Here is a 25,558-nt window from a genome sequence, read left to right as displayed (position 1 = left end):
ATGCTTTTCAACAAGTGCAAAGGACTTACCTTTTTTGTGACAGGAGACACACTGAGGCCAAATCTTTGAGCTCTCTCTTTCAGCTTATCCAAGTTCACCTAGATGAAAATATCCATATTAAGCATTAAGGATACAATTCTGTGGATTTTTTCAGATGGAACATTATAGTAAAAAAAAAAGCAATGTAATAAATGTCTTCTGCTTGGAAATCTCCCACCAAATACTTAAATGTGCACATTATTGTGACTGTAGGTCCACAAATTGTGCGACTTATCAATTTAATTTTAATTATTTCTTCTTCTTCCAGACTCCTGACAGAAGTCTGAAGTGATAGCAGGCATGAATGGCAATACTACCACCTTCGATCACTACAAACTTTGGCGGGAGACATAAAGATTAATTATTGATCAATTGGTTTTCCAGGGACATTGTGTCATTTCAAAAGTTAGTCAGCTTGCAGTATCAACAGAAAAGATATACTCAGCTTCCAAGTCCCAGTCTCTGCTGGTCTTCACCTTGGGGTGGAGGGCGATGACGTCACGACATTAACACACGTAACTACTGCAGCTAATCACCGAGGGACATGAGCTGGTGATTGGCTGCAGTGGTCACATAACCCTGGTGTTGTGAGGTCACCACTAGCTCCCTGAGAATGAGGCGTGGGAAGAACAGGGGCAGCGGGGAAGCAGGGTATGTCTTCTTTAATATGTTATGGCCTCCGATAACCCCTTTAACCATGTTACCAATATTTTATTCTAGAAGTAAAGCTTTGAAAAAGAAAAGAAGAAGCAAAAACTTACTGTGGTTTTCACTGCTGTGATCTGGCCTAAAAAATACCATGGATACAGTTAGTGTTTATTTAATATTTATTCCAATTCTCTAAGGATCAACAATGAAAAAGACTTCACTAGTTAAGTATTACTGCATCTACAAGTTTCATCACGGTCATGGTACTATAAGCTTACTGAGTATCACTTACCTTTCTCCTCTGTATCTGGGAGTCCAAACCTTAAAACAGAAGACGAGGAAAGTGTTAACATGAAAGTAGTGCAATACTGAATCTTCATTCACCTGAAAATCCCTTCACCTATGGGAGACGAGGAAACAAATCAAAGTATTATTTACCGTATGGCACGTGCTGCTCTCTTACTGTCTACACTAGCGGGAACACTGAACCTCTCAGCTCTTTTCTGAAGTCTCTGTAACAGAAATAACACAATATCATCAGCCGATAAATTAGAAACTGCTGAAAAATAACTTCTACTGCTGTTCAGCTCTGATATTTAAAAGGGTCCTTCCAGCTCTAAAATTAAGAAATACAATTAAAAAAATCAAAAAAAAAAAAAATCTATTGCATATCCACTTTTCCCCAGCCACTATCATGGTTTACACAGCAGAAAGTAGATAGTGCCGTACATTGTGTAGAGGTCTGGCATGGTACTGCAGGCACGGCGTCCACTTGAAAGGAATGGAAGCTGTGCTTGTAGTACCATGCCAGGCCACTGCAAAATCTACTTCTTGCTCCAATCAATATTACAGCTGCCTGGTGAATAGCTAATCAGCAGTGATCCAGAGCAGAGGAACCCTGCCAATGGGCTATGGAGAACTTATACTAAAGGATGGGTCATCAATTGTCTAGGGCTGGAAACCACCTTTCAGCTTTTTCATTTAGGGTTATTGGAAATATATAATTCTTTAATGAACCAGGGAAGCTACCAAACCACTGTCATCAATAAATTGGGATTCTAAACACCCTGCAAGTCAATAAAACTTCCAAGAAAAAAAAAAAAAAAGGTGCTCTGTGTAGCTGGTCATCTTGGCCATGAGGACAACGATTTCTTGGGGATTTTCATTTGCACATTTCAAAAGCCATAACCTTTTTTTTATTTTCCCGCAAACATGACCGTATGAGGGCTTGTGGTTTGCGTGGCGAACTGTAGTTTTTATTGATACCATTTTTTTTGGGGGGGGGGGGGGGGGGGGGGGGGGGTATTGTAAATCTTATTTATTTACTTTTTAGAGCAGGGAGGGAAAACACATCAAGTCCACCACTGTTTTTCTTCTTTACAGCATTAACCATGCAGCATAAATGACATGATACATTTTTTCTGCGGGTTGGTGCAATTATGAGAATGCCAATAAACCCCCCCCCCCCCCCCCCCCCCCCCGCCTTTTTTTTTTTTAAATTCTCATTATTTTTGCATCACCTCATTGAAAGTTCCATAATTTTTATTTTTTCATGGACAGAGCTCTGTGAGGGCTTCAGATTTGCAGTTTTCATTTGTACTGCTTTTTTGATCACTTTATTGCTTTTTTCGAAGGCGAAATGAACAAAAAAGGCAGTTTTTAATGTTTTTTTGCCGTGCAGGATAAATAGTGTGTTCAATTTATTGTACAGGTCTTTACTGATACGACGATACCAAATATGTGGGATTTTTTTGCATTTTCCCTTATTTGTATTTAAAAAAAAGCAATTTTTAACGCTATTTTTTTTCTATTTAACCTTTTATATACCTGTAAAAGGACTTGTACCATAGCAGCTATGATCATGCACTGCAGGACTTCTGTTCTGCAATGCTTTATCGCTCACAATAGCGATTAGAGATGAGCGAACGTACTCGTAATGAGTACTTACGCACCCGAAGTACCGCCATTTTCGAGTACTTCAGTACTCGCGCGTAAAGATTCGGGGGGGGGGGGGGGTATTGTAAATCTTATTTATTTACTTTTTAGAGCAGGGAGGGAAAACACATCAAGTCCACCACTGTTTTTCTTCTTTACAGCATTAACCATGCAGCATAAATGACATGATACATTTTTTCTGCGGGTTGGTGCAATTATGAGAATGCCAATAAACCCCCCCCCCCCCCCGCCTTTTTTTTTTTTTAAATTCTCATTATTTTTGCATCACCTCATTCGAAAGTTCCATAATTTTTATTTTTTCATGGACAGAGCTCTGTGAGGGCTTCAGATTTGCAGTTTTCATTTGTACTGCTTTTTTGATCACTTTTATTGCTTTTTTCGAAGGCGAAATGAACAAAAAAGGCAGTTTTTAATGTTTTTTTGCCGTGCAGGATAAATAGTGTGTTCAATTTATTGTACAGGTCTTTACTGATACGACGATACCAAATATGTGGGATTTTTTTGCATTTTCCCTTATTTGTATTTAAAAAAAGCAATTTTTAACGCTATTTTTTTTCTATTTAACCTTTTATATACCTGTAAAAGGACTTGTACCATAGCAGCTATGATCATGCACTGCAGGACTTCTGTTCTGCAATGCTTTATCGCTCACAATAGCGATAGAGATGAGCGAACGTACTCGTAATGAGTAACTTACGCACACCGAAGTACCGCCATTTTCGAGTACTTCAGTACTCGCGCGTAAAGATTCGGGGGGGGGGGGGGGTAGCAGCGGGGAACAGGGGGGAGCCCTCTCTCTCTCCCTCTCCCCCCCACTCCCCGCCGCAACCCCCCGCGCCGCCCCCGAATTTTTTCGCCCGAGTACGGAAGTACTCGAAAATCGCGGTACTCGGGCGAAAAAGGGGCGGGGCCGAGCACGTTCGCTCATCTCTAATAGCGATCATGGGCAATGGCAATCTGGGATGCCAGTATCTGCAGTCCTATTGCCATGGCAACCCATCGCCACTCTGCGACTACATCGCAGGGGTCCGATGATGTCACAGAGGGAGCGCGCTTCCTCTGTAAACCCTTTACATGCCGCAATCTACATAGATCTTGGCATGTAGGGATTAACAGCGAGGATCGCTGTTCCATCTGTAAGAGTCATCTCCTGCGGCAGGATGGGGCGGGTTCTGATCTTGCGTCATCCACATCACACATGTTTACGTCCTGTTGCGTTAATTACCCCGCAACCAGGACATAAACTTATGTCCTGTGGCATTAAGGGTTAAAGGGTATTCCCATCTCAGATCTATTGAACAGTCATAGTCTAATAGATGCAGGTCCCAACTCTAAAACCCACACAAATCTGTGCACCGCAGCCCCTAGCACGATTGTATACAGCAGATGGGAATATGAAAAACAGGTGATCAGGCAGACTTAAAGTTTCCATATTTTCCATTCACTTCTATGGAAGTTAAAGAAACAGCGTAACGTGGGTACTTCCAACTTTGCCATGACTGCCGGAGATGGGAATACACCTTTATTCAATTAAAAACACACACACAATTATATTTTTATATAATATATATATATATATATATATATATATATTACACACACACACACATTATATATATATATATATATATACACACACACACACACACACACACATATATACATACACACACAATTATATATACACACAATTACGAAACCATAAACAGCTTACAAATGACATAAAAATCTTACATCAGCCTGAGAAACCGGAGCAGTAATTTTCACCAATTTCTTCTCTGTTTCACTTCTGTGGAAAAAAAGCACAACAATTATAATATGTGCAGTGATTTACAGATCTAAATATCACTTTTATAACGATCAGTAAAAATATATGAATATGGACAAACATGAGCAAAAGAGGTGCAGTAGTTACTAAGGTAGCCATTGATACAAGACACGCACGTGACTTTCCGATTAAAGCGGACTATAGACTGCACATATAAAGCCATCATCTTAATGGTTGCAATATTTACTTTTATGTATTGAAGAAGAATGAAGCATTACTTGTTGAGACTCTGTTCACATCAGCATTTTGCTTTCCATTCTTCTGTTCCATCATAAGAATACAAAGTTCGATTCGACCTACGGTGGAACCAAGCAGCCTCCACTACTATGGGGGTCCTCCCATTTTCTGTCATGCCCTCTAGCATGACAGAAGCGCGTGTTTTGTGCACTGCGAGATGCACAAGTTTTGCACGAATATGAACCCATGAACCCGTTCTACATGTGAGCGATTCTTCACCGCAATGTGATGCGTGTTAGGTGCATGTGAGTGCGATGTTTCCCACTGAAAACAATGGGAAACACTCTGCGATCCACCACTGCGGTGGAAGATCACTACTTTCCAGAGTGTTGGTGAGCGCATTATCAGGCCGAGTTTCACGCCCCGATATCGCACTTGATCGTTAATCTAATGCTAGCAAGAAGAAAAACTACTTAATCTGATGCGCCCCATGTTACCAATACACAGAGGCTACACATATACATCTGAAGATTTCAGTCGCTGACCTACCATTACTTTTCAGCCATCATCCATGTTAGTGAGCGTATTTAATAAAGATGATTCTGTTTGTGAATACAGACATTAGCCATCTTCAATTGGGCCCATTTTAGAAGATTGGTGTGGAGAGGGGAGGGGGGGGGGGGGGGGGTTGTACCCAGCAATCACATTTCACCTGTCACTTAGAAATTGAAAGCCACGATCTGTTCTGTTAGTAATGGACAATTCCGCTTCCTTTTCATAAATAAACGGCATTGTGTTTCCCAGAGGAAACATGTTTAATCTGCAATAACTATTTATAGAAAGGCGATGAAAGCGTCACACTTGTCCCGATGGCCGTGGCACGAAAACATTTTTTTCCTTCTAGGAAGTTCCCAGGCTTGAAAGGGAAAAGAAAGTCAAGTGGTGTCAGCCCCTTAAAAAGCTTTCTCCCATAAAGTGTGGATCTTAAGAGCCCCATAAAGACAGAGGTGCTCGCTCAGGGGGAACGCTGCAATGCTTTTGTTCCCAAATCCTGGAAAAGGTTTTCCCATGGGGCAGTAAAAGGTTTAACAACTTTCACAGGAAGCACAGTGGGGTCAGAGGACAGGACGTGCCATTCCACACACCCCAGAGAAGTCAATACTTGCTATATGTTTTAGGGCTCATCAAAAGGCGTAAACATGCAGGTTTTCTTTATATCCCTAGTTTAGTCAATGTAACATGAGGTCACTGAATAATATGCCCGCTCCAAACAATTCTACAATGAGACCACCATGCATGTCCTTTTAAAGACCTGCTAATTTAGAAAGACGCGTTGTCCATGACCTTCTCAGCTCATCACCTGCAGAAAGCCTGGATTCAAGTAGCATTGCCTGCACAGTGAGAAGTGCATAGGATGAAAGCAGTTTGTTAAGACCATAGCAGCCCCCCTCATTTCCCCCAAATACGCTTAGAATTTGTAAAAACTAGCCTTTAAAATTACCCAAAATGTGTTTTTCTTTCAGCATTAGTTTCCCACAACGCAGCAGCAACAGGCCATTGATTACTAGGTGGCATTAGTTAGTGGACAGGAACACAAGGCAGCTCTGTTATGGTAGATTACCTTTAAAGACAAGCTTGTACACGATAAGTCTCAAAACACTAAGCTTACCCCCATAGAGCAGCAACAATATTTTACCTTTCCATAGAAGCAAATGGTACAAGAGACTGTTGGGACAGAGATTCTTCACCTCTGCCCCTGGAAGGAGAGTTACACATTTGTTGATGAGACCTAAAGGACAGTTTTGAAAAGCAGCAATTTATAAAGAACGTTTGAAAGGAAGAAGGCATTTAAATGAGAATAGTTTATTCGGTAGATTTGCAAAACGCAGGCGACCGACTGCTGGCAAGGCTCTGACAAACCGACAAGACTTACCAGCGATATTGTAGAAATGGAACTTAATACAGAAAAGTGTGCAACTATATAAAATGTAGTTCTTCTTCTAGAATTACAAATCTAGTGAAGGTACTCTGTCTGGTCTACCGGATTACAAAAAAAAAAAGCAAAAAAAACAAAAAACACAATTTTTAGATCATTCGCAGAGATAAATATAATTACCATCATTATCTGCACACAGCGGCCCAAAAGTTCCTGCTTACCTAGCACATGAAAGGTTGAAAAGACGAATGTGCAGAAAAGCAGCATATCTGTAAGTGGCATTCATCAATTAAAAGAGTGAGTGTATACTGCCATCTGCTGGAGGTAAGAAAGAACCTAGGGCACACAAAGCCTGGAACCGTACAGAGCTATTTCAGAAAAAAAATAGGGGAGATTGCCAATTTTTAATTGCCCCAAGGGTGGTTTCACACATAGCTCAGGATTAAAAACTGCAATTTTCATATTTTGTAATATATATAAAACTTTTTGGGGGCATTTTCTCTCCTTTTGCTGCACTTTTTTCTTCAGGTGTTTTTCCCTAAACTTTTTCTATAGGATGGAAAACAAAAACACATGTGCTTGGAAATACAAAAAAAACAAAAAGCCAGATGGAAATTTTAGGATAAAACATGAGTAGAGATGAGCAAGCATACTCGTTAAGGACAAATACTCGTGCGAGTATCGTCCTTTTCGAGTACCTGCCTGCTCATCAGAAAAGATTTGGATGCCGGGAGCAGGCTGCAAATGGGAGTATCAGGGGCTCAAAAAAAATGAAGGCACGAATCCTGCAGCCTAAATCTCAGTCCAACTTTTGTTTTTAATGAAAAGTAACCTCGAACATGCAAACATCATCCCCCCCCCCCACGTCAAAAGCGTCCTAAAGTTTCTCACATGTTTGGGGCATGACTTATTTGCCTAGTGACATCTATGCTAGTAAAGGCTGCTAGACAATTGCCAGCCTAATGTAAAACCCTCAGTATGGCTTCCTACATTCAGACCCATTTATATGTATTGTAAATGTGTAGGTTTTACAGTTTGCAACAAGTCTGCTGCATTGGCTTTACTATAGTATTCCTCAATGACGTCAGCAGTCCCCAGGGACGGATCAGTGACGTCATCCATGACATCTATAAAATCCCACAGAACCTTTGAGAAAATTTACAAATCTACATCCATCCTTTTGTGGGAATGATATTAGCTAATCTTTCATTAAAGCTGCCCTGCAATTAGCGACAGACATTTCATGGTGTAGGAAAACATGTTCATCATGGAGATAATAGCGGACCGATGTTACAATGTACAACCACAGCAGTAAAAAACCCATCATTTCTGATGAAAGCTTTCCATTGAGGTAGGAGGTTTAAAGTGGCCCGAAAATCTTTATAAAAAGGCTTAACCTTTCTATGCAACTGATGCTACAAATAGTGACCATCACGCATTTTGGTAGTGGGACTGCTGAAACAATGGCAACGACTGGGGGCCTTTTCTATCCGGACAGAACAGCTTAAGACCCAGTGGTGCCACGGCACAGATGTTAAACCCATCTCTGGGCGGCTTGTGCATGCACACAGCTAGAAGCATCTGCTCATTTAAGCACATCTGTACTGTGTAGATTTCCGTCTTGTGTGGCAAAAAACATCCCCTTCAACTGGTTTCTATTCTTTTTTGAATTTAATCTAATTCTACAGCAAAATCCTGAAAGATTCACGGACCCCTCCAGTGAAATATTTAACAGTGCGATGCGCGTCTTCATTTATCTGTATACAACTCACATTACAAACCAGTACTTTACTCCTACATATAAAAAAAAAGCACAAAAACATGAATTTACATGTCAGCTAATCCTTCCTTAGTGACATCAGAATACACATTCGAGAAGATTACGATGAAAGTTTATCTGAAAAGATCCTTTGTAATCTGCATGGGAAACGGTCCCATGAAAGGGGAAGAATAAAGGGTAAAAAGAATGGTTAGGTAGATACCCTGCTGCAGGAGCTAAGCCCTTTTCATACAAGTAAAACAAAGAAAGACAGGGCAAACATCTATAGCTTAAGCCACAAGTTTATCTGAGGACGAATAGGGAAAAAAAGTGCAACTTTGAAATAGACTCTAGGGCTAAAAAAAAAAAAAAAAGTTGTATTATCTGCACAGTGATAATATAACATAGTAACTAATGGAACGATGTGGATTAGACAGAAAAGACTTTTCCCCCCGAATCGCAAGCTTGAATTAATTTTTTAATGCACAGAAAAGGCGATTTTAAGCATTTTTGCATTAGGTTTTATCAGCCCCACAGCATACCCGCTCCCCGCTGAGCCCTACTGCACTGTTAGAGTGTAAGTGCAACGGGTGTACATTAGTGTGTGTCACAAACCGATGCACCGACACCCCAACAGAGCAATCGGGTGCGGCAGGGAGCAGGTGTACAGGGAGGAAGAGAAGCCATCTACAGAATAGTACAGCCTCTCCTGACACAGAGCGCAGCCAGCAGCATGAGCAGGACAGATTGAGGATAGAGAAGAATTGAAATGCTGAGATTTATTAAGAAAATGGAACTGTATATGGAAACAGTGTGTATGCAGCTGTTCTAGAACAACACTAGCAGCTGGAGCTTCCTCTTCTGTTATGCAGCAGGGTGAAGACTGATTTCTCAGCCACATCTTCACCTAGTTGCATAGCTGCAAAAAAAGGGGGTTTACTAAGTAAAATTTACAAAATAGGCTGATGTAACAGACTGCAAAAATGTAGCTACTCTTTAGGTTGGGTTCTTACTCAGCGGATTCCCAGCGGAAATCTCGCGGTTTTTCGTGTGGCCAAACCGCGAGATTTCCGCCGGGAATCCGCTGCTTCAAAACTAACGGCACTTAACCGTGAGTTTTGAAGCAGCCTGACCACACGCTTTTCCGCTGCGGCCGGAGCTCCCTTAGAGGAGAGCGCGGCCGCAGTGGAAGAGGGAGAGAAAAAAATAACGTGCTGCAGCCGGCGAATCTGCACCGCAGCGCCGACTTCGCTGTCCCGTGTGGAAGAGATTTCTGAGAAATCTCATCCACATGCCTGGCTAATCATGGGATTAGCGGCTGCAGGCAGATTTGCAACGGCGAAGTTTCGGACAGAATTTCAACGGCAAATCCGCCCAGTGTAGACCCAGCCTTAGTATTCTGTATATAATTACTCTGTTAAGCTGAACAGAAGAATTGCATTCAGTTTCAATACCAAATATAAAATAAATGATATTAGAAATCGCAGAGCCAACATTACAGAAAAGACTGGCCCATATGAGAAAAAGCTGCAGCACTTAAAGAATACTTGCACTTTCACCTATGGAGCGCTCCTGCTCAGTTGGAAGTTTTCAACTTTTTTGCAGCTAAAGGCAGCCCTATATGATGCAATCTTCAGATGCTGGAAATAGCTGAAGGAGCAGCAGCGCTCCAAAGGTGAAAGTGCAGGTATATTTTACATTTCTTTTCTTATTCAGTAACCAGACTGCATGACTACATAAGGTGAAACACTATAAAGACACCCGGCTGCTGATAACGTGCACGGTTATTTATGTCCCTTTACTCGGAACGACAGTCGGGTAAATGGCTGCATGAGCGCTGACATCACTGCAAGGTGGTTAGCGCTCATGCAGAGCATTTATATTGACCGCCTTCACCACTGGATTGGGGGCTTCTCGCTCAGCACATCACCTTCTATGTGAAGTGTTGAGCAGGGAACGATGAGCCCGCGATCCAGCGATAGTTTTCATGCTGACTGAAAGTCAACTATAGTGAATAGTGAACAAATAGTAAACAATGTTTTTGCATTTACAATGGATTATCATTCAATTTCATTAATTTGAATGAATTTTGAGTGATAATCGTCCATTAGTCACTGATTGAGTTTATATTTATCTTCTTTCAAAGCGTGTAGGAGTTGTCAGCCTGTTTAACACCAATATCCTGTGCCTAGTAAACACTGACAAGTTGGTATTTCCCAAGAATATGCCATCAGCTATTTTAAGAAAGGAGAAAGCATAATCTGCTAGTTGCAAAACTTTGCATAGGCCATGAGTTGTAGTCGCACAAAAGAATAAAAAACACTAAGACCGGTCTCACACAGGCAGATTTGAATTGAGGATTACGCGATTGACGTCCGCATGTATGATCCACGATGATACGCGGGTGTTCAACTGCATTGACAGTCGCAGTGTCGCTCGCATTTGCGGGTAGGAATTGTGGATTCCGTGAGCAGAAGAAAATTTGCTGCATGCTCTATTTTACAGCGCACTGGACGCGGATTTGTACGCACGTTGCTAGGGGACCAGATAACAAATGGTATAAAGAAAGCAGGAATTTGTGGGCAGACAATGCAGGACAGAGTCTAAGCAGCAAAACACCATCCAGTCTGCTGTCTGCATCCTCCGCTTATTCTTCTGGGATCTTCCTCCAGACAAAAGTGTAATTTTTGTTTATATTACTTTAAAAAAAAAGTTGCATCAATCAACAAGTGTTTCTAGGGGGTTGGGCAACTTTCTGATGTCATTCCCTGTTTGCGTTCGTTCTTCTGCGTGGACGATACGCTGTACATGCGTGTGAAAAAAATAAATAAAAAAAATATATACGCATATGCGACCATACGCAGTTTGCTTCGGCAGTCAGACGCAGGTCTTCCACTACGTATATACACTAACAGAATCCGACCCGTTCATGTGAGCTTGGCATTAACGTACACAAAATATTTAAAAAAAAAAAAAGAAAAAAAGATAAAGATACATGAAATACATACAGCAAAAATGTTATATTTATAGATCTTGCACTGTAAAGTGAGAACAAATATTTTTTGCCTGCATGAGGAGCGCCCCACCTTACTGCAGTTTGTGGGTTTTATGGGTGTTCCATCATTTAAAAAAGGTACAACTAATAATCATTTATTCTCCAGAGGACCTTTTAGCCATGTAAACATGTTGCCACATATAATAAAGACTAGATTTATGTTACTGACATGCAGGACAGTGGATGGCCATGGAATAAGAAGATGGAACAGGATTCTAGAGGTGAACAACTGGCTACGTTGATGGTGCCGTCAGCAAAGATTTGGATTCCTAGACCATGGAGCCAATTACCTATACGATGGACTGCTTGCACCTTACTAAAACAGGTAAGCATATATTTGGCAGGTAGCTTGTCACACTCATTAGGAGAGCTTTAAACTAGAACAATATGGGAAGGGAAGTGAAAGTCCAGGTAAAAATATACAGCTAATTAATACATTTGAGAACCTTTCTATTAGAAATGAAAAGAAAGAACAAAAGACAAAAAATTCTGAAGGAAATCACAAATTGAAAGGTTTCTACACAAATGCACAGAGAATGGGAAACAAACAAGGAGAATTGGACCTCCTAAAACCCCATTTAGATCCATAGGTTATCGTCCAAATTTCGCTATAACGATTAAAAGGGAGTAATGGCTTTGCTTTTAAAGACGGACATTTTAACCTAACAAAAATCGTTGGAAAATGGACGTAGCGGCCGGGCTTTTCAGTCATTGTATTATTATTATTGTGTAGTGTTTGCATTGAACCAAAAATAAACGATAATTGAGCGATAGTTTGGTTGAGAACCAGGTGGGCGTGTTAAAAACAAAGCTTTGTCCTCCTGTCAGCCAATCGCTGGGCCTGTAGTCTGTTGAATGTACGCCCGCCAAACGATTAAAAACTCTGAATCGCTGAACGACGTCATTTTAACCAAACGAGAAGCAAACACCCGAACGATGGATTTTAAGCAGACTGAAAGACAACGCTGAGTGAATCGTTAATGAAAACTGCACAACGGGTGCAAGATAGACACAACTATTATCGCTAAGATGGAGGCTTTTTACCAAATTTTGAGAAAGCATCGTCGTTGTGTCTAAATCAACTATAACACAGGAAGTGAAATATGAGGTCATAGGCATCACGGAAACTTGGTGGAATGATACACATGATTGTAATACAAGGCTTGAAGGATACAAATTATTTATAAGAAACAGCTTTAAAAAAAAAAAGGGGGGGGGGGGGGGAGGTGGTATGTTAGGAAAACATTAATCTCCAGTGAGATTTAAGCTTCAGAGCATGGTAGTTCTGTAGAAATTGTTTGGGTAAGAATACAAGGAGAGAACCACAGAAAGGACACCATTGTAGGCATTTACTATAGGCTGCCTGGACAAGCAGAAGATATGGATGAACTCTTTCTACATCAGATGGCCAAGCTCTCATAAAAGCATGACATAGTGATTATGTGAGATTTTACCTATCCAGACATTGGTTGGGAATCTCTCTCAGGTAAAAGTTATGTATCCAACAAATTCTTATCCGCTCTTGCTGACAACTTTATCTTCCAAAAGGTTGAAGAGAAAACACGGGGATCTGCTATCTTGGGCCTAATTCTTACCAACAGGGAGGAAATGGTTGAGGAAGTAAGGGTGGCTGGGACCTTAGGAGGCAGTGATCATGCTATCCTTGAATTTTAGATAAAAAAAGGAGGAAGACCTGAGAAGACTCAGACCTCAAGGTTGGATTTCAGAAAGGCAGATTTTAATGAACTCAGAAAGAGGATAGGAAGGATCCAATGGCTGGATGTTCTTAAGGACAGAAATGTCCAAGAAGGTTGGAAAATATTGCAAAATGAGATTCTCAAAGCACAATCGTTAACAATCCCTAAAAGAAGGAAGAATGGGAAGCATTTAAAGAGGCCAGAATGGATGAACACAGAACTTGCACAAATGTTAAAAAGGAAGAAAAATATGTTTATCAAATGGAAAGATGGGGGAATATCTAAAGAAGAATATAATGTGGTCTGTAGAAACTGTAGGGCAAGTGTCAGAAAAGCTAAAGCTAATAATGAATTGAGGTTTGCAACAGAGGCCAAAAGCAATAAAAAAGGATTTGGGGGGTATGTCAAAAGCAAAAGAAAAGTCAAAGATGCTATTGGGTGCTTACAAGATGAAAATGGTGAATTTGTTAAGAATGATGTTGAGAAGGCGAACTTTTAAATTCCTATTATGTATCTGTTTTCTCTCAGAAAGTAGATGGAACATCAGCCGATCTTCCCTGTACTATTGGGGGAATAAAAGAATGCAGGCTATCTATAAGCAGAGAGATGGTGAGGGAACACTTAGCTAACTTAAATGAATTGTGGTGGATATAGTATATCTTGACTTTAGTAAAGCATTTGACAAAATAGCTCATACCATACTTATTGAAAAAAATGACCAAATATGGGATTGACAAAGCAACTGTTAGGTGGATTCACAACTGGCTGAGTGATCGTACTCAAAGAGTGGTCATAAATGGCTGCACATCCAAGTGGAAGAATGTATCAAGTGGGGTACCACAAGGCTCTGTCCTAGGCCCGGTGCTGTTCAACATTTTTATAATTGATCTGGAGGAGGGAATTGAGGGGAAACTAATCAAATTTGCCGACAACACAAAGCTAGGAGAGATAGCTAACACAAGGGAAGAGAGGGAGAGTAGTCAATAAGATCTAGAAAAGCTTGCACAGTGAGCGGCAACTAACAGAACAGTATTTAACAAGGAGAAATGCAAAGTCCTACATCTGGGCAAGAAAAATGAAAAAAAGCACATACAGAATGGGAGGAATTGGGCTACGCAGCAGCACATGTGAAAAAGACTTGGGTATACTAATAGATCATAGACTGAACAGAAGTCAATAATGTGATGCAGCAGCCAAAAAGGCAAACACAATTCTGGAATGTATTAAGAGAAGCAAAGAGTCTAGATCACGTGAGGTCATTATCCCCCTTAACTCTTCCTCAGTCAGACCTCATCTGGAATATTGTGTCCAGTTCTGGGCACCCCACTTTAAAAAAGACAGACAAACTGGAGCAAGTTCAGAGAAGAGTTAGCAAGTTGGTGAGCGGTCTACTAATCATGTCCTATGATGAACGGTTAAAGGATCTAGGAATGTTTAGCTTGCAAAAATAGAAGGCCGAGAGGAGACTTAATATCTGTCTACAAATATCTGAAGAGCTGTCACAGTGCAGAGGGTTCAGCCCTATTCTCATTTGTACAAGAAAAGACTAGAAGCAATGGGATGAAACTGAAAGTGAGGAGACACAAATTAGATAGGAGGGGGGAAAAAAAAACCAAAAACTTTCCGACAGTGAAGGTGATCAATGAGTGGAAGAGGTTACCACAGGAGGTAGGGAGTTCTCCTTCAATGGAAGTGTTCAAACAAACGCTAGACGGACATCTGTCTGGGATGAATTAGTGAAGTTGGACCAGATGACCCTGGAGGTCACTACCATTCTATAACCCGCCCCCCCCCCCCCATGCTCATCATGAGGGGAAGTCAACAGTTCAACTCAATAGCTGCAGTCTTCACCTCCCGTTATGACGGTTGCAGAAGAATGGCTTGTTTCGGTATGTAGCAAGGTTGGCTCTGTGTCCTCCTGCTGCAACTAAGGAGTGGATATTTACTGGCGATAAGTAATGTCTTTTGCATGTAATATTACACATCAGAATGCTCCTCCAGTAATTAATTTGCCTGGAGACACTCTGGGTGGCCAGAATTAAAAGTAACACATGGAGCCCAAGAAGCAAAGAAAATCGGCCATATTTACGATAGTAGCTATACAGTGATAAATCCTTATGGCTATGTGTATGCTTTCTACAGACTGTGCAAAGGAGCTGAGCCATCATGACAGTCCTTCTGTTGTCTCAAGTCACGGAATATAGTCAATGCTTATGTCACCTGTATTCTGCTGATGGAACAAGCAAATATGACTTGGTTGTTCTTGTATCATTCAAATACACCTCGGTTGTGAAGGGAGTAATTTAGCATAGCAAATAATGGAACTGCCTAACATTAATGTTTCATGAAAGGTGAACATTTGTCAAATAATTTTTGATAAAATTGAAATCATAATATGGGTTTAGATTGTTGATACGTAGTTTATAAGATAGTTTTGTACAAATGGACTTTAAAAGTTTTAGTTTTTTTTAAGACTATGAAGCTAAGCCAGGTCTTACAAGGGCGTTCCAGATTCGGGATGCGGCAATCCGCAGCAGAATCCAGGTCTGACTCTAGCCGGCGACCCTGCGTACCTGTAATTTCTTTACTATGGATGACCGCGGACACTCGCCGTCGGTAATGTGCAGTAGAGATTTTTCATATATTTTAAAAAATATTTGTATTTCTGCACCGTCGCTAGGCGATCATGTGGGTACCCATGGCCTATCCACAGTGTCAATTATGGACAGCCTGCAGGACGGACGGCCTACATTAACCTCAACGGAAGCCGTCCGCTGAAAAATACAGCATGCTGCGATTTTTCCTTTGCTCACGTTTGCTGCGGATCATCTGTGCGGACGCTGGCCATGGATTCCGCAATGGAAATCCGGTCGTGCGAGACCAGCCAGAGAGAAGCTCTGCTGTAAAGTAAAAAAGCATTAGCAACTTTCTACACCAGCATGACAAAGGTGAAATACATATGCAACACTGCGTCCAATATACGGATCACATCACATTTTACTAACAAAAGGAGATAGTTTGTGCCATGTTTGACAAAAACATGCATTTCCTAAAAGGAAGCTTATTGACAACTTACGTTTCTTCTGTTTTCTTAGAAGGTTCTTCCACCTTAATTGGAGCTTCAATCGGCTTCTGTTCTTCTTCCTACAAAAGAGAAAACATTTACATTTTAGTTTTTTCTTTACTTTCAATAATTGAAAACTACATAATCTTTGACAAATACGCAATAAATTGGTACAGAACATACATTTCAATGAAGCACATGGAAATTAATGGCCTTTTCAGTGCTTCAAGAGCACACAAATTCAAGATAACCTAAATATATTTCTAGTGGGATACATCTGCATGCAAATATAATGACATTCACTGCCAAACAGTAATGTTTTACGTGATTTTTATCTGGAAGTCTAAGAAAGAAAAAAAAGCAAATACCCCCCACTACAACATCTATTGTCTCATGCAAAAAAACCGGGGTAGAATAAGTGCCCGTTTAGCTGATGGGCATCTGCAGAAAACACACACATCTCAATATCTCAAATATACTGTATATCGTGCTACTAGTTGTACTCCTCTGTGGTTTTTCAAAGTTGGAAACCAGAGTGATTTGGATGTGCAGCCAAAAACCTCTGCAAGTAATTGATGATCAAAATAAGAAAAAAATTGTAAATTATGTTTTGGATTTAATATAACAATCGCCTGGCACGTAACAAGTGCACCGTTGGAATCCAGTAACAATTAAGTTGAGTTTAGTAAACATTTCCCTATCGGGGGATATAATTTTGAGTATGGCTGTGTAAGCATGATTTTGCACAACTATGTGCCAATACTTTATTAAACCTTTTGACCTTCCTAAAAAAGTGGTTTCTGAATTGGACAAACAGGAATGCAAGGTTAGTGTTTAAGTGTAAAAGTTATTAACACAGCCTCTGCGTGGTGTGGTCTCCAGGGCTTTTTATATTTCAACTTAGTTTCCCCAATACAGTTTTAAAGGAGTATCTAGTTTTAATTATAGCGGTTGTGCCAAGTTATGCCCTTTCCACAAGACAGGGCTAACTTTATCATCAGTGGAGGTCTGACCGCTGGGATCCCCACACGTCCCAAAAACAGGGGCTTCAAAAGGTCCCTGCATCAATAGTGCAGAGGTTATGCATGCAGGCTGCCACTCCATTTATTTCAATGGGTGCACCGAAGAGTGCTCACATTGAAATGAATGGAGCAGCAGCAAATGTGTGCAACCGCTGCATGAGGTACTCTTCTCTAGAGAAGCCATACCTCCATACACACAACACTCAGCAGCACATGGAGGTAACCTGGCTCTGTACTTGGTCTCTGCTGTACAACCTGCATAGTGACTTATGCTTCAATTGAAAAAGAACAGGGCAATATAGATTTACAAGCAAAAAGCAGAGATATTAAATATGGCGGAGGAATTATGGCCCTAGTAGAAATTTGTATAACCGTTGTATTTACAGTGAACACGTCAATTAAAAAGAAAACACAAACATAACAGCGTTCCTCATCTTTAAAATGACCTTTCAGAATAAATTGTCGTGGGTAGTAAGGAATAATGCTATTTATGACCACTATTGACTTGTGACCTGCATTTTTTTCACCAGTCAATTATTCCACTCTAAGGCTGCGGTCACACGGATCCTGCTCCCTTATCACTCTCTGGAGTAAAATAAAACACTCAATACAGCCTTCAGCAACAGCCTCTGTCTTTCACTCTGCAGCTACTTCCTCCTCTCATCTCCATAGACTTTTATAGCTTATCAGTGAATGCACAGAGTGATCAGGAGGCAGGGGAAGAAGTGGCTGGTAAGGGAATGGGGGGGGGGGGGGGGGTCATTTTTCTGTAATGAGATCTATTACACAGTTTTCTTCCCTTGTACTATTTGATTTATGGAAAAAAGTTCATGTACGCTTTAAATTTTAGCTACTATTCTAAATCCTTTATATGATGCTGATGATCCGGCACAAAAATCAGTATTCCTGTGGAGATCCACTGTTGTATCTCACTACTAATAAGGCCCTGGAGGAACATACTGTATTAATAGTCCCCAGCACTTACAGACACCAGAAGATTCAAAACACTGGAACCTTAATTCCTACAAAATTATTTTTAAATTCATTGCAGATCAGTGACATAAATTAAGTTACTGCTGTTTTAGAAGAGGTAAGTGAAAAGATCATGATGATGTTAATAAAAGGGTTTTTAAAGGTGTTTTCCAGGGAAATACTATAGATTACGTATCCTCAGGATAGTTAATAGTTGATTGGCTGGAGTCATTCCCGCTACACACAGTGGACGGTGCTTGTAACTGCAGGTGCAGGGGGGTGCAGTGAGGAGGATACAGGGACATCGGACAACTATTCTTAGGATCAATTATACTTATCTATACGGTGTATAGGTGATAATTTTCGATTTTGCAATAACCCAAAGAGCATTCTCCCTAGGAAATAATTGAGAGCTCAATGGCCAGAGTAAAAACTAAAAAGAAAAATTTTTATAAATATATATCACATATAAAACACTAGGAATTTATATTGACACTGTAATAAGCCTAGGTTCACACTACATTTTAGCATCCCATTTTCTTTTATACGCTAACGCTCCCAAGTGAAATAATTACTTTTCCCATTTTTTTTAGTGGCCTAAATTTTACCACTTTTCTTAAAAACAAAATTTGGCCTTTTTTTTTTTTAAATCGGCCTGTAAAAGGTTAAGGAAGATTTTCCTGTTGCGCCAACGTCTCGAGCTTTATAAACGAATGGTACAATAGCATGCCTATCATATAGCATTCTGCTACCAAATGAACGGTTCTAGGACAGTCCCAATTTAAAAAAAAAACTCATAGATCTATTTTGGCTTTGTTTTTTTACCCCAAAACGGAAGCAAAGGCCGCCAAATATGGTGTAAAAAGAGCTTTACCTCAGTTTCATCTCCTAGGACATCTTCTTCATTGGCATCCTCTTCAGCTGTGGTACAATACATTAAAAAGCAAAAGTTAGAAAAGGCAAATGAAATATTTTACAAATGGACTTGGCAAACACACCATTTCAGACTGCTGACACATTTCCTACATCATTCACTAGTAGACCCCGGGCACGTAGACAAACTCACGGCATCCTGCTACTTATCGCGAGATCTCACAGGTACCAATACAGTTTATCCCACCAGGGATTATGGAAAGAGGAAGTAGACAGCATGTCAGCAATCCGAGAACAGGCACTTACTGACATAAAAGGTGTGCTCAGCAATGCCAGGCTCACACAGCCGTAAACATAAAATGCCACGGAGCTCCCGCAGCGGTTTACAGTTGTGAACCCAGCCATGGCCCTGCATGGCCGTACATGGCAGTGAGATTGTACTGCGCATGACTGCATACTCATGCTCGAGCTTATGCAAAGAGAATCCGTTTTTTCTTTGTTTATATTTCGCATGCCGTCGCTTAGCCATGACACATATACAATGTAATTGTAGAGCATACACAATGTAATTTTGAATGGGTGCGTGTGTATATTCGCGACAATAGAGAACGATCTGTTCTATCCCGTGTATATACATGGCAAAGTAGAACATGCTGCATTCTATTTTGTGCTGACGGATTACGCAATTCCGGCACGCTAATGTAAGCGAAACTGCATAAGGCAATGTAATTGATTACCTGCGAGCTACTGCATATCATGCGGGCGTACAGAGTCTGCGTAATACGCAATTCCAATATGGTCATGCAAGACAGGCCTAAGGGCTTTTACCTACTGGCTTTTTTTTTTTTTTAAACGCTGCGATATCGCTGCATTTTTTTCAATGGGACTTTCTAATGTTAAAAATTGCACTGCACAAAAATCGCAAGTTTGTGCTTTTGCAATTTTTTCATTAGAAAGCAGCGATATCGCAGCGTTAAAAAAAAACAAAAAAACAGGCTAGTGGGTAAAAGATAATAAATTACTCATATTTATAAAATAAAGCTGCATTTAAGCGTAGCATTTGCACTGCTGTTTGCAGCAGTTTTAAAACTTTTGATTTGCATGTTAAGTGCACTAAACGCAGTCTGATAATTAGACGTGCTTTAATGTGAAATGCGGCAGTTTCGCAAAGCAATTTTGAGCTTTTACGGAATGCGCTTCACCTGTGGACGCCACTTGAATGAAAACACATAGCAAAGCTGCAGTGATTTGTGGTAAAATACATGCGGTTTCAGACTATGTTTGAGTGCAGTTAACTCCTTGGAGACACGTCCAATTTTTGTGTTTTCATTTTAGTTTTCTCCTCCCCACATTTAAAAAATAATTTAAAAAAAAATACCTATTTTACTGTCAACATAGCTGTCTGAGGGCTTGTTTGTTGAAGGAAGAATTGTATTTTTCAATGGCACCATTTAAACCCTTTACATTCCAGGGTATACACTTATGTGTTGGGCGCACAGGGATTGTAATACACAGTGGGTGCCAGCAGTCTTTTGAATAGCCGATATCCACCCTCAACAGCCGCAATCAGCACGAATGCTGATTGCTGCTATTAGCCCTTTAAATGCCCTAATAAGTATTCGTGGGCCCAGAATGCCACCCGCGATGAGATCACGAGGTGCCATTCCGTTGCTATGACAATCTGGAGTATTTTGAAAGCCCCCCGGGCTGCTATGACTGACAGCTTGAGGATAGACTGCCTATCCGAACACACTATAACGCTATAATGCACGGTATTGCATTATATGTATGAGCAATCAAATGATTGAGGGGAAAAAAAAAAGTTTCATTAGAAAAAATAAAAAAGGTAGCTAAGAAGAGACAACACTCCACCCCCAAATACACAGGACTTTTTCCATATTTATACTTCAAAAAAATTATATATATTTGGCATCACTGCATCCATAAAAATATGGTCTATCAAAGCAGTGCATTATTTATCTTGCAGTGAACGTTTATGGGAAAAAATGCACAGAATTGCACTGATTGGACCACTCTGTCTCCAAGAATTTTTTTTTAATAAAAGGCAATCAAAAAGTTAAAATACCACGAATAGAAACTACAGGACATACTGCAAAAACCGTGCCCTCACACAACTATAGCGACAGAAAGAAAAAAAATTATCTTTAGAAAAAAAGTCAAATTATTTTTAAAAAGCAGTATAGCAAAAGACTATATGAATCTGATGTAGTTGTAATCATACTGACCCACAGAATAAAGTTGCATTACGCATGCTATAAAACAATCCCCACCGCACCCCCCAAGATGGCGGGATTGCATTATTTTCCTCAACATAGAAATTTTTAATTTTTTTCAGTACATTACATTGAATAATTGGTACTTTGAATAGTACTTTTGGAAAATACAACTCGTCTCGCAAAGCAAACACGCCCTCAGAGAGTGCAGTCAATTAATAAATTTAAAAAAGTTATGATTTTTGAAAGTGGGGAGGAAAAAACAAAAATGAAAATTTGTCGACCTCTTCTGAGCACCATCCTTTTTTTTTGTTGTTACTTATCCGTTGATCGGGTTGTTTAAGGCCTCCCTCACACAAGCGCTTTTTACCGTAATTAACGCGGCATTTTGAACGCCACGTTAACCGCGGTATAACGCTCCCATTGAAATCAATGGAGCCTTGCAGACATGCGTTCGATTGCGGCACTAGACAGCACTTTCCAGCGCCGCGATTTTCGAGTGCTGTCTGCTCTAGCTTTGTCCGTTTATGACACCTCATCAGCCATCACAATGATAGGGTGCGCTAAAACACGCTGTCGAACGCAAGGAGCTGCAGCCGCAAGCTAAAGAAAAACAGTGGCAAATAGTCGCGTTTGAAATCGCAGCGCTTTGCCATGATTATGTGTGAGGAAGGCCAAAATGCTGCTGTAAGAGTTGAGAGAGCCTCAGCACCATTATAGCAGTAATTAATACACCATCATACATAAATAAATATACAGCAGTGTCAGGATTGTCCAGATACAATGGATGAGTATGGCAATAGCCCTAGATCTCGTAATACCTTGGCCCTTTTCTTAATCAGTGGAAAAACTATAGGTCTGACCCCCAAAAGGGGGAATATTGAACAGATGGACATGTGGCTTCCAACTTTACTGATTATGCAACTTTATCATACAAAGACCACACTGACACAAAGAGTACATTCCAAAAGTTGGAACCTCCGGTCGGAGATTCCGTCACAGATCCAGCTTAAAATGTCAGAAGAAAAAGCGCTGCAGCTGTCCAAAGGCAGAGCAGCTACCGAGTGAACCCGATTATAGTCAATGGGGTCCGTTTGGTGCTGTTCGTGCTCCGCCCCGAGACAGAGCCGTTTGGCCGCAAGGATTCCCCTTTCCTGCTCCCCGAATGGAGCAGGAAAGCGGAATCCCGGGTGCAGGTGTGAAACCACTCTAAGAACCATTGTTAAATTATAAACAACTTTGGAACCCATTTTGTTTTTATTGTTACAATCTACCTAAAATAAACTTTGCAAAAAGTCAATCCCACCAATTTGAGCATAGTGTTACTAAGCAGACCTATACGTCTTCCGAGTTAAAGATTACATGCAACTCACAGACACAATAAGGTAAAACATTATTAAAATGAAGAATATTTGCATCATATTTTTTGAACGGGGCATAAAAAGGTCTTTAACCTTTAACAATGGTTGGTGTAAAAACAGTAATGTAGTTTCACTTTAAAAAAAAAAAAGTTATAAAATTAGTAAAGAATTAAATTTTGAGCTTTAGCCAACCGTGTTCTTCTATGTATGCCTGGAGTCTGTTCACGAGGTCACTCTTGTTACCCTTCACATCCAAACCACGGGCCACGCATTCCTGCTTCAGTTCTGCTAGCTGCAAAGAGAACAAGAACGGTCAAAAGCGAAGCTGTGTAATACGAATCAGTAGAAATATACCAGCTCCAACTTAAAAATATAGTAGATTAAGCCTAATTTTACAATTTTACTATAGAAAGTTCGTCATTACTAATTTCTATACATTAACCCTTCATGAAGGAGGTAGTACTGCAGTCAAAGTTTGGAAAAAGTCAGAGCTGAAAATTTGGCTTGCCAACAACAAAGCCCCGATTAAAACCGAATAAAATATAATTTCATCTGGATTGGTAAAGTAGAATGGTCAAACTAAATCTCAGGTACAAGGTGACAAATTTTACTAATGGGGTCTAACTATCCGGGTTGTCTTCTAATATTCATGACAAAGATGGCTGGGGATTTATTATTTTTTTTTCCCACAGTTCATTGAGCTTTTTCCAATGTGTATAATTGTATTCAGTACTACTTATTATCCTATAACAATGTCAGAAAAGGACTGGAGAAGTCTTCACAATCATTATACACTGCAGCCCTGTTACATGACAGCTGGTGATCAGCTGGACCAATAGTGTTCCCATATATACTCACTGACAAAAAACACAATGCATGAAGGAGGGGTTGCTGGAATTGGAGGAAAGTTTATATGTGAGAACGTCATGATGATATATGTGATTACCACATTAGAGTGAAAGGAAGTTTATTGGGGAAAGCTGTATAATTCAGAGGAGGCTCTAGTGCTCTGTTGGACTGCCTCTGGTCTGGATACATGAAGAGATACAGGCGCTATATGTTATCCTGCGGTACATTTGCCCACAGATGTTACACCTGGGCCTCTAGATCCTGCAAACTTGTACGCGGCCAAAGCTGGCATCCCAGCTGGTTTCCTAAATGCCCGATCAGTAATGATTCTGCTGATTGGGCAGGCCAAGGAAGCATGGCAACCTGGTGGAGGTATTCCAGGGAAAGGCTTGCTATGCGGCTGAGTATTATCCTGCTGCAAAATGCGTGTTGGAAGCCGCCATGAGAGGCAACACATGTGGGCACAGGATTTCCAGCAAATCTCGCCGAGCTGTTAGTTTCTCTGGATCACTACTAGGGGTGACCGACTGTTGTAGGCGATGGCTCCCTAGATCCTCACACCAGCGGTTGGGGCAGTGAGCCGCTCTACAGCAAAGGCTGGATGTACATGGCTACATGCATTCTGTGCCCAAGAAACCCGGCCGCAACTCGCATCGGACAGTGTATATGCTCATCCATGTGCTGCCCAATCTCCACTGACTCTGCACATTGCATGTACTACAATGGGTCGTGAAAACATATTGTGGGCATTTAAAATTTAAAGCAAGATAAAAATCTTTTTAAAAGACTAACAACCACCTGTCCGTGAGTGACTGTGTGAATTACATGCTCCGCCCCTGATCGTGATGGCGATTACATCAAAGGTCCTCAAACATAAAACATGTAGAGCCTGACAGCAGCTGTGTGCTTACAGGACCTGTGATCATGTCACCAGCATGCAATCAGTCACGTGGGCTCTGTGTCTGTGAGTGAGTTACATGCTCCACCCCTGATCCTGACGGTGTCATCATCACAGGTCCTTCATCCCCTACAAACCACCGCGGCCTCAGTTGCTATGGAATAGTAAAGACCACATGTCTGCAAGTGAGTTACATGTGAAGATGCTCTGTCAGGGGATCAGTCACCGGTTCAGAACTTACAAGAGCTACAGAGGTCTTGTGGGTCATCTAGCCACGTGACCATTGTAGCTCACAGAAGGCCCAACAGGTCCGTCAAAGAGGACGTCCCATAAACCTGCTGTGGGCTTCTATACTAGAAGCCTACGTGACAGAATAAGGGATGTCAGCAGGCCTTCTGGCTGATGTCACCTGTAAGATGCTGCTGCACTGCAGCACTGAAATAGTGGTCCACTGCTACAGTATGGACATAGAAAGTAACTCAGAAACTCCCTTTAATGAAATAGAAGGTCTCTGTTCATTTCTGTCATTTTAGCAGAACAGAATACTGTAATCGACTACGCTATTATGTCCGCATAAAATGCTGGAAACAAACAGAATGCTTTCATCTTGGAAAGTTTAATCAAGCCAAGCATCCCTTCAATCCCGTAGTTGTGGTACTCCTGTGGAAACAACTCTGAAATGGTTTGTGGTCACACAAGTATTAAGGGGGCCCTCTGGTGATTTTTTTTTTTTAATTCATTCATTCATTACGTAGCTATCCCCCTGCATATTTAAGTGAGCTAGAGGTACCTGGTTTAGTTATTCCTGTCTGAAACCCCTGACCTCTTTCTCCTCAGATAGTCATGTGATCTTAGTTTTGGCCGGCTCAGATTTACTTGGGGTTATGCCGTCTGAAACGAGTCAATTTCTCAGTCTGTGTTATGCTATTCATGAACCCTGCTACAGAAACTGCCTAGAGGGGAACACTGACACTCTTGTCACAGTTACTAATGACGATCACATAGCTCCCGTCACACAGTTATAATAGAGGAGATCACAGCCCAGCCTCCTAACTGTATATTTATGGGCTTTAGCTTATATAGTTGACTATAGAAGGTAATGATAATTAAATTGCCCACTCAGCAGACAAAAATGGCATAGCCTCTAGCTAATGCTGTGCTGATGCATAACGGCATTAATGTGAAAGTGA

General features: G+C 40.8%; 1 protein-coding gene across 2 annotated transcripts in view; it reads right to left on the bottom strand.

The window, feature by feature from the left end:
• Nucleotides 1-25,558, bottom strand: part of SARNP (SAP domain containing ribonucleoprotein) — a 70,880-nt gene that overhangs the window by 33,224 nt on the left and 12,098 nt on the right. Inside the window, exons 2-10 of one of the 2 annotated variants that reach the window (XM_066584916.1) lie at nucleotides 22,814-22,913; nucleotides 19,028-19,074; nucleotides 16,172-16,239; nucleotides 6,345-6,437; nucleotides 4,378-4,432; nucleotides 1,126-1,199; nucleotides 980-1,008; nucleotides 801-826; nucleotides 30-98 (exon numbers count right to left, since the gene is read on the bottom strand). In XM_066584916.1, the coding sequence (XP_066441013.1) occupies nucleotides 30-98; nucleotides 801-826; nucleotides 980-1,008; nucleotides 1,126-1,199; nucleotides 4,378-4,432; nucleotides 6,345-6,437; nucleotides 16,172-16,239; nucleotides 19,028-19,074; nucleotides 22,814-22,913 (561 nt within the window). The remainder of the gene's footprint in view (nucleotides 1-29; nucleotides 99-800; nucleotides 827-979; nucleotides 1,009-1,125; nucleotides 1,200-4,377; nucleotides 4,433-6,344; nucleotides 6,438-16,171; nucleotides 16,240-19,027; nucleotides 19,075-22,813; nucleotides 22,914-25,558) is intronic. The other variant, XM_066584925.1, reaches the window with a different exon arrangement.

The sequence above is a fragment of the Eleutherodactylus coqui genome, chromosome 1 (assembly GCF_035609145.1).
Source record: "Eleutherodactylus coqui strain aEleCoq1 chromosome 1, aEleCoq1.hap1, whole genome shotgun sequence".
In the NCBI taxonomy this organism is placed as follows: domain Eukaryota; kingdom Metazoa; phylum Chordata; class Amphibia; order Anura; family Eleutherodactylidae; genus Eleutherodactylus; species Eleutherodactylus coqui.
The sequence above is the reverse complement of the archived record's forward strand: the minus strand, read 5'-3'. Positions and strand labels throughout refer to the sequence as shown.